A 14,845-nucleotide genomic window follows, 5' to 3' on the forward strand; every position below is an offset into this window, starting at 1 on the left:
CTAGTGTTTAGCACATACAATTCTTGATCTCCAAACTTTTTTATTATCATTATTATTTAGATTCTCAAGCACAGAAAATCTAAGGGATTCTGATCCATCTTGCAGCACACTCTTTGCAGAAATGAGCTTCTCCCCATACAGGTGTGATGGTAATCACATTCTGGAACATACACATTTTTTCCCTATAAAATAAAATTCACATTAAAATTAGATTTGTTTAACAGCTGTTTCTCAGGCACATGGAAATGGCCAGAAAAATATCTCGGAAGATATACATCACTCTACATGACCGTATATTACACATAACCATGAGATTTGCTCAGTGCTGTGTGTGAACAGAGTCCTACAAGCACTGGAGCACTGACCCACAGCTTCTGGCCATGTCCAGCTCACCGTCTGCAGGCACAGTTGAGTTTCTTCACCCCGTACAGGAAGATGTAGGGGATGATGCAGGTGTAGGACGCAGCAATGTAACTGGCCACCTCCACCACCACCTCCGATGTCTTAACGCTGCTGGTGATGCGGAGGAGCAGATGTGTGAGCCAGCACACCAGGAACACAGAGGCCACGGCCACCACACTCTTGGCTGCCCGCACCTGGCCACTGGGACCGGGGCTGCTTTTCACCTGTGCTCTGGGCGTTACCTGAGCTTGCTGTTGGACAGCACCTGTTGGAACACTATTGTAAACGGTGAGAGAACCTTGAGCTGCCTGAGAATTGGAACCCTCTGGGGCTAGGCCCGGGCCAGTCGGATGTGGTGCTTCTTGCTGTGGCTTCTCCGGTGGAGGCTCAACTGCTCCAGCTCCTAATCCTGTGATGCGCTGCTGATTCTGCAGAAGGGTGAGCACGATCTGGATGCTGGCAAAGACGATGCCAGCAATAGGAAGAGCATTTGCCAAGCTTAGATACAGGATCTCGTAGATTTGGTGGGCAGTGGGAGAAGGAAAGTTGTCTACGCAGTCTGCCTCATCTCCTTCCTCCAGGCCTACGAAGATTATATGGGGGATGCTGAAGACGACGGCCACCAGCCAGCTTCCTCCCAACAGAGCAGCGACCAGACGCAGGTCGTCCAAGCGGATCGGAGCCCCTCCGCGCTTCAGTGAGCCCACCAGCTTCTGGTACCAGAACACGCTGATGAAGAGGGTGGAGAAGATGCTGCTGGTCTCTGACAGGTCAGCGCAGAACCGGAAGATTCTGCAATAGGTCAGACCCATGAACCAGCGGCCAGCAAAGTCAGCCATGGTGTCAGGCAGATCTACCATGTAGTTGGTGATGAGGTTGGACACGGCCAGATTGATAAAGAGAGCATCGTTAGTCTTCAGCTGAGACTTGGATCCTGGTAATGAGCTAAAGGCTAACCAGTTGTTACCCACTATACCCAGTAAGCACATAATACCTCTGGCGAAGGACTCGACCCACTCCACTGCATCCATTCTTCAGCTTGATGGGTAGCACTCTTCTGGCATGAGTGCAACGGTGAGCAGGTTATGTAGTATTTAGGTTGTCACCTGCAGGGGACATGCTATATAGCCTTCAGTTTCTACATCACCAGTAGCATGAAACCACACCCAGCAAGAACAAAATGTCATCCCTGATGACATGGGATAATCACTGGTTAAAGGCACCCAGTGCAACTTTATATTTCAATGAAAAATAAACATTCAATTTCTAGTCTTTTTTACACAAAGTAAATTTCAATAACTCCATAGCCTACCATTACATATCGACATTCAAGGAGCAAAGATGAGACGTCGTTGTGTGGTGAGATCTGATAGAAAATCGTAAACAACAACAATCGCCGCTGGGGAGAGGCCATTTTTCCATTGACTGGAATCCTGCTTTATTTATTGTAGGTTACAAAAAATAAAGAAAATGGCGGCGATTGTTGTTGTTATCGATTTTCTATCAGTTATCACCACACAACGACGTCTCATCTTTGCTCCTTGAATGTCGATATGTAATGGTAAGGAGTTATTGAAACTTACTACGTGTAAAAAAGACTAGAAATTGAATGTTTATGTTTAAGCCTCGAAAGTTGCACTGGGTGCCTTTAACTGGTAGGAACTTTTTTTAAAGACATTTTTGTATTGAGTAAATCAGTGACGTGCATCCTTAATTATTTAGTTAATTTATTTCAATTTCCTCTATAACCTTACACAAGGAAGGCAGGTATAGGTGTGGTTGGCGTCCTCCATGCATCAGCTAGGAAAAACACAAGGTACGTCAACGTCAGTAAGTAACTGTCCTGGTTAAGTTACCAGGCAACGCTGTAATTTCCCCGCGAGGGAGGTGCACCATAGAGTCAGAGCGCTCTCCGAGTCCGGAAGTGGAGGGAGATTCGAAATATTCAGTGTTGTGCTCCTAAACTAGACAGTCTGACGTTTTACAACAAATGTTTGTGGTGACTGAGTGATATGGTGTGGACACATAGACAGCACTCAATGTGTTGTTGTACTTGGTAAGTAGCATAAATACTGCTGTTTTTTTTTCCTGAATGGCGTGTTCGTGTATCCTTAGTTTACTCCATCGCCAATTACTTTTTGAGGGACTGAGTCGCGGTATTGTTTCCTTGCAGGAAAAAGAGGCTAGAGGCATCCGTGCTAGATGTCAACATGGTGACAGGGCACACTCAGGTAGGCAAGAGCAGTGAGGGTGCTAGTGACCATAGTCATAATGTATGTCTATGCTAGTGACCCCCTATAGGAAGGGTTTCTTCTATTTCCATTGCTTTAGAACCATGTACATGTTGTTATACTTGTATGGAACCCTGCCTTGCATGAAGGTCAGTATGAATATGGGCTGCAGTGGTAACATGCGTGCACAGGTGTTCCCTGTATTTCATGGTAACTTTTCCTGCAGAATTCATGCTATTTGAGGACTACCTGTAGAAATTGAACTGCACTATTCAAGTTGATTGCTGTGTATGTGTGTCAAGAGCAGTTGGTGACCCCTTTGATAATGTAGATCATATGTTATGGCTATATTAAGGTTTGTTCAGTTGTTCCATTCAACTAAGCATTCACTGTTGATAATATTATATTTAAATACATTATACAGGTTTGTCATTTTTAAAAAAATATATTTTTGCTAGCTAATTGTTTTTATAATATCTTTAAATGAATATGGTCCACTGAAGGACAAATAAACCAACCTATTGTTTGCACTAGCTGCCAATAGTGAATCGTTATGTAGTTTTGTGATCTGGGTCTGAAACCCATCGGAAATGGGAGAACAGATTTGTCAGCAGGTTGTCACCAAATATAGTAGGCCTATAGCAAAATGCATTGTTTGTGAACTTTTTTTGGCATGTGCAAAGCCACTACCTTACTACCTAAAAGGCATGCAAAAACCGTGCAAACACCACTAACAGCCTAGTTAAAACTGATAGGGCTCAAATACACATACGCGTTTTTTTTAAAACGCGACGCTAGGAAATGCATTGATTCCTATGGTACGGCAAAGCGCGCCGTACCATAGGAATCAATGCATTTCCTAGCGTCGCGTTTAAAAAAAAAACGCTTATGTGTATTTGAGCCCATAGAAGCTTGCCAACCTAAGGGCTCAGATACACATACGCGTTTTTGTAAAAACGGGACGCGAGCAAGTGCATTGATTCCTATGGTACGGCGCGTTTAAAGCGTGCGCCCCTTCTCCACCACGCGTTGCGTCTTTGAAGCGTTTTTTAGGTGCGCTTAAAAGTTGAACTATTCTCAACTTTCCAGCGCAAGGCAGGGAAGCGCACCGCTCATCAATGTCACACTCGGCCCAGGCAGCCAATCAGATCACGCACTAGGCGGGCTTAACTACTTTATCACTTATTTCCTGTTTTGATGCTGTAAGATGTGGTATGATTAAGCGATATAGCACGAGTGGGAGTGGGATTATCCCTTACCTACCCCACTCCCACGAGTATTGCTTTTATAAAACAATTCTACAGTCAACAAATTAACATTTTAATACGAAAAATAGTTCCATTTTCAACGTCAGAATTTTGAATGAACGGTTTTCATCAATGCGCTTTCATCGCGGAGTGATTATTATTAGCTGTGAAAAGTCTGTTTTGGCCTCCGCACTTTGCCAAGGCGTTACTGAAGCGTCTGCGCCTGAAAAAAGACGCGTATGTGTATCTGAGCCCTAAGGGCTCAGATACACATACGCGTTTTTGTAAAAACGCGACGCGAGCAAATGCATTGATTCCTATGGTACGGCGCGTTTAAAGCGTGTGCCCCTTCTCCACCACGCGTTGCGTCTTTGAAGCGTTTTTTTAGGTGCGCTTAAAAGTTGAACTATTCTCAACTTTCCAGCGCAAGGCAGGGAAGCGCACCGCATCTGTTTTGGCCGCTGCACTTTGCCAAGGCGTTACTGAAGCGTTTCTGCCTGAAAAAAGACGCGTATGTGTATCTGAGCCCTAACTGGTGTCTTTTGGCATAATAGCTGGCAATGCATGCTGTGAAAGCTTTTCTTTCATTTGTGCAAGGTGTTCCAGCCAGGAAACACAGAACTATGGCATATCCTGGATGGCTAGTGGGAAAGACACAGGTGTGTCCTTCACATGACCATATGCTACCAAAATGAATGAATGAATTTGAGGATGGTACCAAAATGGTACCAAAAGAGTCAAATTGTTGCATAGTGTTACCTTAACTAAGTTAACAATGCTATAGTACTTGCTAGTTTTAGACAAAAACTCCTGTAACAACTGTCATTACATTTTTTTGATTTGTAATTGTTTATTTCTAGGACACAACATGACCTCCATGTTTGAATTCTTGGCAAATTCTTGTCCACCCTCGGTCTCACACCTGCTGTCTGCCATCTTAAAGACTCCAAAGAAACACCTGTGTCCATTGCCCACTTGATTGTAAAGGTGTGTGATATGTGTATCATAAAGTGAAACCAAACAGTTACGATGCAATTACTTTTAATCAATTAAGTCTTCTAACAGTTTACTGGGGCTGATGTAGACTACACGTGGATATAAATAGCTTTGGTGTTCTCTCAGCCTGAGGCATTAACAATACTTTCAGTCGGTCCAAAATCAATCCAGCTACAAGTGATTTCATTGTTTTTCTATCACAACCAGAACCTGCTGGTTTTACACAGCCTTGGCAAGACCAACATAGTTGTTGGACATGTTGAAGATGGTGTAGTACTGCCTGATGAAGACATCACCCAAGATCCAGAGGCTGGACCCACCATTGCCAAATCCAGTGTTGCAGCCATAGTAGTTGGACTGCAGAGAATGAGATTTTAAAAGTGTCATGAACACATTCACCGTTTCATAATATTTTCTACAGACTTTTATATCTAAACTACAAAAAAGTGTGTTATGAAAAGCAGCAGTAGTTTTCTAATGTATTTGTATTACTTCTGCTCTGAAACCAGGGCTTACCTGACGGACGTAGGCAGATGCGGGCAGGGTGAAAGCATGCCCATTGATGTTAATAGTAACTTCAGGCATGTTTGCAATGTTTTGGCAGTTCACAGAGGCCTAAGAACAGACATAAGTGTTCACTTAAGTAAATTAAATACATTTCACTTTAGTAAAAATCTAATTTGAGAAGAATCTAAATGTTTAAGTATAATACCTATAATATAAGTATCGATAGTATACAAAATAAACAGTGTCATCCAAGCCTACTAGGGCAGTAATTATAAAGCGTCTAAATGGTGCTTTTTGAAAATGGCAAGCTTTTTATATTCCTGCCACATAATAACTTGGAACACTGTGAACAAGCATTTGGTTATACTTACACCACCAACTGCGTTGTTGAGGCTTGAAATGTCATTGTTTGGTCCAACGATCAGAGAAGTTCCAGTGTCCACAATTGCCTGGCATCCACCATTGCAAGCAACAACATTGCCGTTGACGGTCATACTGGAATCAGCAAAACTCTGATCAATCCCTACTGCTTCATACAGAGATGCAAACTCTCACATTTTAGAAATAGTTCTAACTATCTTGAGCCTTGTTCTTGGGAACTCTTCCAACATGATGTTAGCTTTTAAAAAGTTAGTTCTCACTGCTTTGTGTGAGCATGGCTTGCATTTACACAAAGAATTATAAATGTACCTTTCAACAGTGATCTGCCAGTAGGTCTCAGATGACAGGGGGACCCAGACGAGGTTGCCGGTGTAGTGGCTGGGATCATACCCACCGAAGGTCACCTCACTGCCAGTCTCAGAGTTGCTGTGCACAGAAGTAGATGAAAGTACATCAACTGCTTATTAAGAAACACTTTGACAAAGGTTCAGATGTCTGTTACAGTGACGCAGGCCACTATTGAAATGGATAATAAGCACGACAAGCTCTGTGTTAGGGCACACAGTTGGTTTGGAAGTTGGTACCTGCTCAGGTACACAGAGAAGTAATCCTGCACCAGGCCCTGCTGCACCATGTTGTTGAAGACCGTCTGAGCCCCAGAGGCAGCCAGGCGGGGGAAGGCCAGACCCAGAATACCGTCAGCCTGCATGTTAGCCATGAAGGGAGCCTCACTCTGGCTCAGTCCAAACGTCTGGTGAGGCACTTGGATTCCTCCAACCTAACAAGGATGAATTACAGGCAGGTTATTTAAGATGGTTAAAGAGTGTAGATAATATTAACTTAGAGTGTAGGGGTGCACGATTCAGAAAATGTCACGATTCAGATGGTTGTAGAGTGTTTTTTCAAATTGGATAGTTTTATAATATGTTCTGTTATAGTTTATGATTGTTATGTTTTTTTCATAACACTCACGCCAACAACGTCAGTGCCCAGGAATCCAGTCATACTTCCAGTTCCGTATTGGATCTGCAGGGATTTTCCAGTATTCCTGAAGGTTGAGGATTGGCTGGGGTTGAATTTTTGGTGGTTGTCTAAAGAAGAACATTGCCAACCATTGTTAGGTTAATGAATCCATGACCATTCTCATTTGTCAAGTAACTTGTCAAGGGTTTTGTTACATTTGATGTTGATGCTTGACTTCTAATTCTATATAATATATAATGTATATAATTATATTTCATTATTACACCATTTCTGGTTTGCTATTATATGAATGGGTACATGATAGAGGTAATTGTAAACATACTGCAGGCAGCACTGCTGCAGTACACAGAGGGCACCCAGAGGTTAGAAGAGCCAGTGTCGAAAATCACTCTGAAGGACTGAGGGGGGGTACCGATGGAAATCACCCCAAAGTAAGCCAGCTGTGTGGGTGGAAATAGCACATTGTCAGGTTGGCAATTTCTCAGACCCATTAATGGCCATTCATATTTATTAGAAATGTTGAATTGGGGTTCAAATGAGATAATTGACTTACATCAGCGTCGTTAGTCATCTGCTCTGTGCCCACAGCAAAGTCCTGGAACTTGGCCATTGGTCTGTAGGGGAATTGCTTCCTGTACTCCTCCCAGAGGCCCTGTTCTTCCAGACTCTCCCTAGCAGTCTTCCCCTTGTTCAGAGGGATCCTGGGAGAGAGAAACCAGGCTCAGTATGGCACCATATATGTTGTAATTATTAGTTTGTTACGGTTATAGGCAAGTAGTAGTAGGACATCTTTTGACACAACACTTCAGGAACAGCAGAGAAACACTAACTGACCTGAGGAGGCACTCGGAGAGCGCCACAATGGCACAGAGGATAATGGCTGCCTTCATGATTGGTAGTCTGCTCAATGCCTTCACCTGGAGCTCAGTGAGCCATCAGTCGATCCTGTGCCTTTTTATACATACAATCTCCCCCTAATTTCAGTTTACTGTTTGATTCACCCTGATAAAGTATCGTGAACTCTTATCATTTGTCTGATAGCAAATGGAACAGAAAAGCTGTATGTCCTTTTGGCAATGTCAGTGATTGTCCTTAAATTCACAGGTATACTTGATACGTAGATAAGTAAGATACATTTGAACGATTTAATACTTCAGTGGGAGTTCTCATAGTTACATATATTAATTCCCACATAGAAATAACACAGTTAATACAATTATATGTGCATGTAAGTAAAGAATTAATGAGATTGCTGTACTGGGGGGGGGGACACCTGCACATGTTCATTTAATTAGGTATGATTTAACAGCATACATAAATGTACAAATTGAGGTTTGTTTTTACAGGCAACTAGTTTAAACATCATCTTCTAATTCATTGTGATGGTAAATGGTAGTGTGAAGGGCAGATAAACACACCTGTAGTTTCCACTAGTCCCAGGCTGTGCATGTTGTAGTTCTATGGTTTGGGCCGGCAAACCTCCCAAGAATGTAAGAAAAGCATTCACAGTATGGCCTAAAGATCCCAGTTAGCATACTAGCAAGCTTTTATCAGTGCCATCTATGCTATTGTTGACAATTGTAGTGTTTTAGCATGTCTTTTATGTAGTTAGCGCACCAATTCTAGACCAAAACGTCTTACTGCTGCTTTAGCACAATGCTTTTTGGAGGTTATTTCTTCTATACCTCCTGCCATTGTGGCAGACTGCCACTTTTCTAATTAGTTTCCAAAGACATTTTGATTACGTGTTTGCCACTTGATTAGTTCTGTATAACGATTCTGAGAGATTACCAAATGTTGTCAGGGAAATTGTTGAAATGTACATAATATTCAGCTGTAAATATACATATTAAGCAGAGATAGATACATTTATTGTGTGATGGAACTCTTGTATATAATACTGTTATACTGGATATGTGTGTATGTATGTTACAGTAAGACAGAAAGAGAGGACTGCTTTATCAAATAAGCCACCTATCCTTTATCCTCAACTACCCAAACAACTATAGTAACTACTAAACCCAAATAAACTATAAACTACCTCCCACCAGACATGTACCCTTTCCCCTGCCCTAACTAAAACGTCTACCATACCCTATTCTACCTTTACATTAATTTGTGTTACTCTAAAGAGTTTGTGCACAAAATACAATGGGCCTGAAAAATTGGAGGGGATTTGAAGTCTTTTTCCAGTGTAAGTGTTATGTGATTACCAAATAATCTAAGTTACAATAAATGAATACAGTCATGCGTGAAGAATAAACACTGATTGCAAATCCAGCGGGTGGGTGTGTTTGTTGAGCCTAGCTTGTCTCAGAGCTGCTACACGTGGAGACATTTTTGTTTGAGAATTAGAGGTTAACTCTTTACATATCAATGACACGGACATTAGAATTAATTTGCTAATGTATAATTAAATTGATCTTTAGATAATTAGGCAGTGCATTGTAAAGACACTGAGATATGCATGTGAAATCTTATCAAGGTCTATCTTGAGGTGTATCTGTTGTTTTCCCTGTCCCTGGTATTCACATTCACGTGTCTTTGATATTCATTTTATATACAGTTTTAATAACGGTACATCATTTATATACAGTATTTTTACATACATATTTTAGTAAACTGTAGCATCTCTACTATTCTGTGCTGCATTTGTAATATGGTATTTTCTTTCCTCCATGTTTCTCTCATATACACACACAAACACTTGTTCTTTATTTGTCCTTGATAACATTTAGCAATCTCTGTGACCTTTCAAACACGAGTTATTAAATGGAAAACAAGAAACGGAAATGGCTTTAGTTGATTAGGACATTTTAAGATAAAAATATCAGGAGAGGAAAATAACTCAATGTTATATCGCAACGCAATATGCAAAAATCCAATTTTTGCCAAATGTATTGGTTCCTACTGCTGGTGAGATCTAAAATAACAAGAAGTTAGATCAGCACAGACATTTAACCGTGTGCGTGTGTGAGCAAGCGAGTGTGAGTGAGTGAGTGAGAGTGTGAAGCTTATTTAAGTTGTAAAAGTATGTTGATCTGTAAACACTGTCCTATTAAAAAGCAAGCCTGTGTGTCTGATCAGTGAGATGAATGCATGAAAATGTGGGTGTAGTTTCATTATCCCATCATTTCAGTTTTACTGATTTCTAAGAATGGAGTTTATTGGCTGTTTCTGGTCCTAACTTCTTTTGCCGGTAGTACAGCCTGTGCAAAGAGATAATACTGGCCTGTTCTAGTCGACCAGTCCTCCGACCCTACAAGATAAAGAATTTCTCTCTACTAAGGTCTTTGCAAATATGATTTTTTTTTTGTTCTGGTTGTCGATTGTTTTTTCTCCACTCCTTAGGTGATGTGCTCTTCACTGAAGAATATACTTCTACCGATCTAAAAAAAGACTAAATCAGACTTGGTATTCATAAATTGGTCTGCATTGAAATATTATATCTGACAAATGTTTTTTTTTTCACATAATGTGTCAAAGAAAACTTTGAAATACGTTTGTGTTTAGTCTTTGTATGTATTTGGCGGTCAAGAAGAATAAATACAATTCTGATCATACTGAAACATTTCAAAAGCCTTATATATATTTGTTTAAGCAGTGTGGCCAAGTTTGAATACGTTTAAATGCCTTGCTTTGTCCTCTTGTTTAAATGGACCTGTCTGATCAAGTCGAGTTGTAATGGGAAAATGACTGGTGTCCCACTTGATTTTGTTGACGCTATTTCTCTTAATTGTCATTGTGCCCAGAGGTAGCCTTCCCTGAATCCATTTGTTCATAATTGAGCAGTGAACAGGGGAACACTTAGGCCCAATCCCATTTCTCATCTCTACCGCTACCCTTACCCCTACCCCTTCGCCTTCGCTTTTTCAAACGGAGCGGTAGCGGAAGGGGTTGAAACGCTAGCCCTTCGAATTGGGATAGCACTTCAACAATTACGTACGTCATCAGTACGAAGCGTTGGCTGTTACGTTACCGGAGAGCGACAGCTGTCACTCACCAGACATAAACAAACATGGCGCCTGCAGCTGTTATTTACACAATGCAACATTTCATCAAACAAGTTTTAAAATCATGAATTACAAAGAAAATACTTTCATTTGTGTGATGCTTTCCCTGCTGTTTCCGACATTTTTAAATGGACTCGCGCGATGTTTGTTCTTTAATGATCACGGGTTCGCAATGCATTGAGGGAAATCAGTCTACCCCTCCGTTTGAAGTGTGCCCTCGGAAAATCTCCGTTTGGAGCGGTAGAAAGCGCTTCCCCTTCCCCTACCCCTCTGTCTTAACGTGAATTGGGACAGCCCTACCGCTCCACATGAACGCGCAAAACGGAGGGGAAGGGGAAAGACGAAGGGGTAGCGGGAGAAATGGGATTCAGCCTTAGTCTAGTCTACATCACCAGTAGCATGAAACCACACCCAGCAAGAACAAAATGTCATCCCTGATGACATGGGATAATCACTGGTTAACTGGTAGGAACTTTTTTTAAGGAATTGTTTTTATTGAGTAAATAAGTATATGTGACGTGCATCATTAATTATTTAGTTCATTTATTTAAATTTCTTCTATAACCTTACACAAGGAAGGCAGGTATAGGCACGGCCGGATTAACCATATGGGCAACTGGGCAAGACGCCAGGGGCCCCAAGCAACCGATGTAAAAATACATATATAGTTTTTTTTAATATATAGTAATGATAATAATAATAATAATAATAATAATAAAACCTGTAATTGCAATTATACAGTACATACATTTGGGACAACAGTGACCAAAAAAAAATTGCTTTCGTTAACGTCCCACTATGTGTCTCAGTTTGTTTGTGGTGCCTCCTGCGTTGTGTCTGTGCAAGCAGGGCACCCAAGTATTGTGATTTCTAATAACATAAGTTCACATTAAACATAATTTACAGCATATGCATTAATTACTTTCGCAAGTAAGCTGTGTTATAAGCGAGAAAATGCAATAAAGTACTCTATGTATAAAAAAACAATCAAGTAAATTATACTCAGAAATAATACTTGAGTAAAGTAAGAAAGTATTTTTCTACTCAAGGACTAAAACACCCCTGTGGATAGGTATGGTTTGTGTTCTGCGGGGTGGGGGTAGGTGGGCACCAGAGTCACTGTTGCCCAGGGGCACCATGAAGTCTTAATACGGGCCTGGGTATAGGTGTGGTTGGCGTCCTCCATGCATCAGCTAGGAAAAACACAAGGTACGTCAACGTCAGTAAGTAACTGTCCTGGTTGAGTTACCAGGCAACGCTGTAGCTTCCCCGCGAGGGAGGTGCACCATAGAGTCAGAGCGCTCTTCGAGTCCGGAAGTGGAGGGAGATTCGAAATATTCAGTGTTATGCTCCTAAACTAGACAGTCCGACGTTTTACAACAAATGTTCGTGGTTAGTGATCTGGTGTGGATACATAGACAGCAATGTGTCGTTGTACTTGGTAGGTAGCGTAAATACTGCTGTTTGATATTTGTAATTTATTTTACAACATCGCAATCCTGACTGTTTTTCCTGCAGATGGGCATTATGGAGAGATATTTACGTTAGCAAGCTGTTCGACTACTTCCAAACATACCCAATCTGTTAGATGGTTTGCATAGAAAAGTAACGTCGAAGGACTAGAATAGTCGTATTTGGTACTCTCAATACTCATATGTACATATCTGCAGACACTTCCCAATGCCCACGTTGTAAAGGCAAACAGGTCAATCAATCTTATGTCGGGCAGATAGCTATCAAAGCTAACAGATTGGCTAGCTAGATTGATTGCACATATGATTTTCATCTGCATTACTACGCTCTCATAGCTAACTAGCTAACGGTCATCATCTTGATTAGTTATCCAGCCATGAATTCAGATGTTATTGAACGGTAACTGAATTAAAATCTCAACTCCACCGTGAAGGTCTCCCCAAATGGACTTAACAGTTGCTAGCATTCGTAAACAGCTTGGAGGCTGTTGTCCGAATGGACAGTGTAACAGTTAGAGCTAAAGGGCAGAGTGAAGAGTGGCCCTACAGTGGAACTGGATATGGAGCTGAAGCTGGAAGTATTGCTTTCATCCAGCATCAAAGGGAAGAAGCCATGGCCGTGCTTCTGCTGGTTGGGAATGGTAAGCCGAATTGAATGCGTGCTTGTGTATCCCCAATTCCATGGCCAATAACTTTTGTGGGACTGAGTCATTTAGGGGCGGTATTGTTTCCTTGCAGGAGAAAGAGACCGTTTTCCTGCTAGATGACAACCGCATCAACGAGGTCAACATGGTGACAGGACGCACGAAGAAAAATAATCCAAAGCTGCAATCTGTGCTGCCCAATGTTGTGATAATGACCGGCTCTCCAAACGGTAGGTAGACTCAACTAGCAGTAGCCTCTTACAATGGACACGTCTGATTCAGACATGGTGTAGCTAAGCCTTTAGCTGTTGTTCTCCTGGCAGGTATGTGGTTGGCTGGGGTACTTACTTCTGGAGATCTGTTTCTTTGGAGTAAAGACACTGACTTATTCAAAATGAGCTCTCCTGTGCCAGATGTGATTCATCAGCTGACTACAGCTAAAGGTACAGTATCTTTGAGGTTGTGTGTGTGTGTGTGTGTTTTGTATTGTGTACATGTTTAGCATTAGCATCAAATCAAAATATGTATTGAAGATTGTAAAGAGACCGGAGCTTTCCCACTGTCTTTGTGTGTGTGTGTGTGTGTGTGTGTGTGTGTGTGTGTGTGTGTGTGTGTGTGTGTGTGTGTGTGTGTGTGTGTGTGTGTGTGTGTGTGTGTGTGTGTTTGTCTGAGGCAATTAGTGTACAGTATATAGAGTCAATGTAGATGCAGACTCTTATACAATTGATGGTCTGAGGACTCTATTGTATCAGTGCTGCTATGAGTTCTGATGTAGTGCTTGTTGTTGGTCATAGCACTACTGTCTCAGTGATGTTCAGATATGTGTGCATAATGGTTCTGTAATTGTGTCAAGAACTCATTCTGACAGCTGAATTGTCACTGAACAGTGTGTGTGTGTGTGTGTGTGTGAACTTCTTGCCCATCACCACTCTAGTTTGTTGGCGGTGGTTGAAGCCCTCATGAGGAATTTATTCTACAGCAAGAAAGAAGGAAATTGGTCACTACTCGTTCATGTAGCTAGAGTTCTATAACCCACCTATCAGGTGGATGAGTAAAAGAAAGCTTACCAGTTAACTTCAGTAGTACGTGAAAACATTGACTTTGTTTGGGTGTGTGTGTGACCTACGTGTGTTTGTGCGTGTCTGTCTGTGTAGAGAATGGCGTACCCCTCACTCTGCAGGTCTCAGGGGACGGCCAGCGCGTGATCCTGGTGGCACTCTCGGGGCAGGTGCTTCTGTGGGAGTGCACGTCCCCCCAGGAGCTCAGCATGGTTCGCGGGGCCACGGTTAGCGGACGCTGGAGTCAGGTCCACGCCCCTCCCAACATGGCCTTTCCTTCTCCCACTGACAAGGAGGCCATCTGCCACAGTGTCTTCATCAGGAGTCAGGTAAGAAACCGGGCAGCCAGTCACAGCACATACAGTGGTGCTATAAAGTTTGTAAACACCCCCAACTAAATTGTGTACTTATTTATTCCCTTATTTACTGAAATGATCAACCATTAAATGACATTAGTGTCACTGTATACGCCAGGTCATTTGCATGGATTTGTCCCTGATCCTGTGTAACACCCACCAACGTAATAACTTCCCACCAACGTAATAACCCTGCCAACGTAATAAAAAAGTGTGCATTTCAGACGTAATAGCCCGGCCAACGTAATAATTTCCTGCCAACGTAATCATTCTTGCCTCCTGCCAACGTAATACACAGCTTCCTGCCAGCGTAATACTTATTACGTTGGCAGGAAATAATTACGTTGGTGGGAAGTGTAACACCCACCAACGTAAAGCTTCCCACCAACGTAAAAATCCTGCCAACGTTATAAAAAAAAGTGTGCATTTCAGATGTTATGGTCCGGCCAAGCTTGAGAAGTCTTATATTTTGTTACATTTTGTCCCACCAATGTAATACATTTGATCATCAATAGATTCCACTGGGTAGTAAGTTTTTATTTGTATTGAAGGGG

General features: G+C 41.9%; 3 protein-coding genes across 3 annotated transcripts in view; 1 reads left to right on the forward strand and 2 right to left on the reverse strand.

Moving 5' to 3' along the window:
• Positions 1-389: 389 nt before the first annotated feature.
• Positions 390-1,433, reverse strand: ora5 (olfactory receptor class A related 5; the record flags this gene model as incomplete). Its single annotated transcript, XM_080834571.1, has 1 exon — positions 390-1,433. One exon carries the CDS (start codon positions 1,431-1,433, stop codon positions 390-392), a length of 1,044 nt encoding a protein of 347 aa, XP_080690697.1.
• A 3,662-nt stretch (positions 1,434-5,095) lies between these two features.
• On the reverse strand, positions 5,096-7,638 carry LOC308362077 (pepsin A-like; the record flags this gene model as incomplete). The annotated part of the gene is made up of 9 exons (XM_080834572.1): positions 5,096-5,233; positions 5,393-5,491; positions 5,755-5,878; positions 6,074-6,190; positions 6,349-6,542; positions 6,737-6,855; positions 7,071-7,188; positions 7,302-7,449; positions 7,583-7,638. 9 exons carry the CDS (start codon positions 7,636-7,638, stop codon positions 5,096-5,098), a joined length of 1,113 nt encoding a protein of 370 aa, XP_080690698.1.
• A 5,155-nt stretch (positions 7,639-12,793) lies between these two features.
• The window catches only part of cplane1 (ciliogenesis and planar polarity effector 1), a gene marked incomplete at both ends in the record, with an annotated part of 67,173 nt that continues 65,121 nt past the window's right edge, over positions 12,794-14,845 (forward strand). The window contains 1 exon segment of the mRNA XM_080834573.1: positions 12,794-12,874. Coding sequence (XP_080690699.1) covers positions 12,794-12,874 — 81 coding nt within the window.

Source organism: Sprattus sprattus (assembly GCF_963457725.1).
Source record: "Sprattus sprattus genome assembly, chromosome: 3".
Lineage (NCBI taxonomy): Eukaryota > Metazoa > Chordata > Actinopteri > Clupeiformes > Clupeidae > Sprattus > Sprattus sprattus.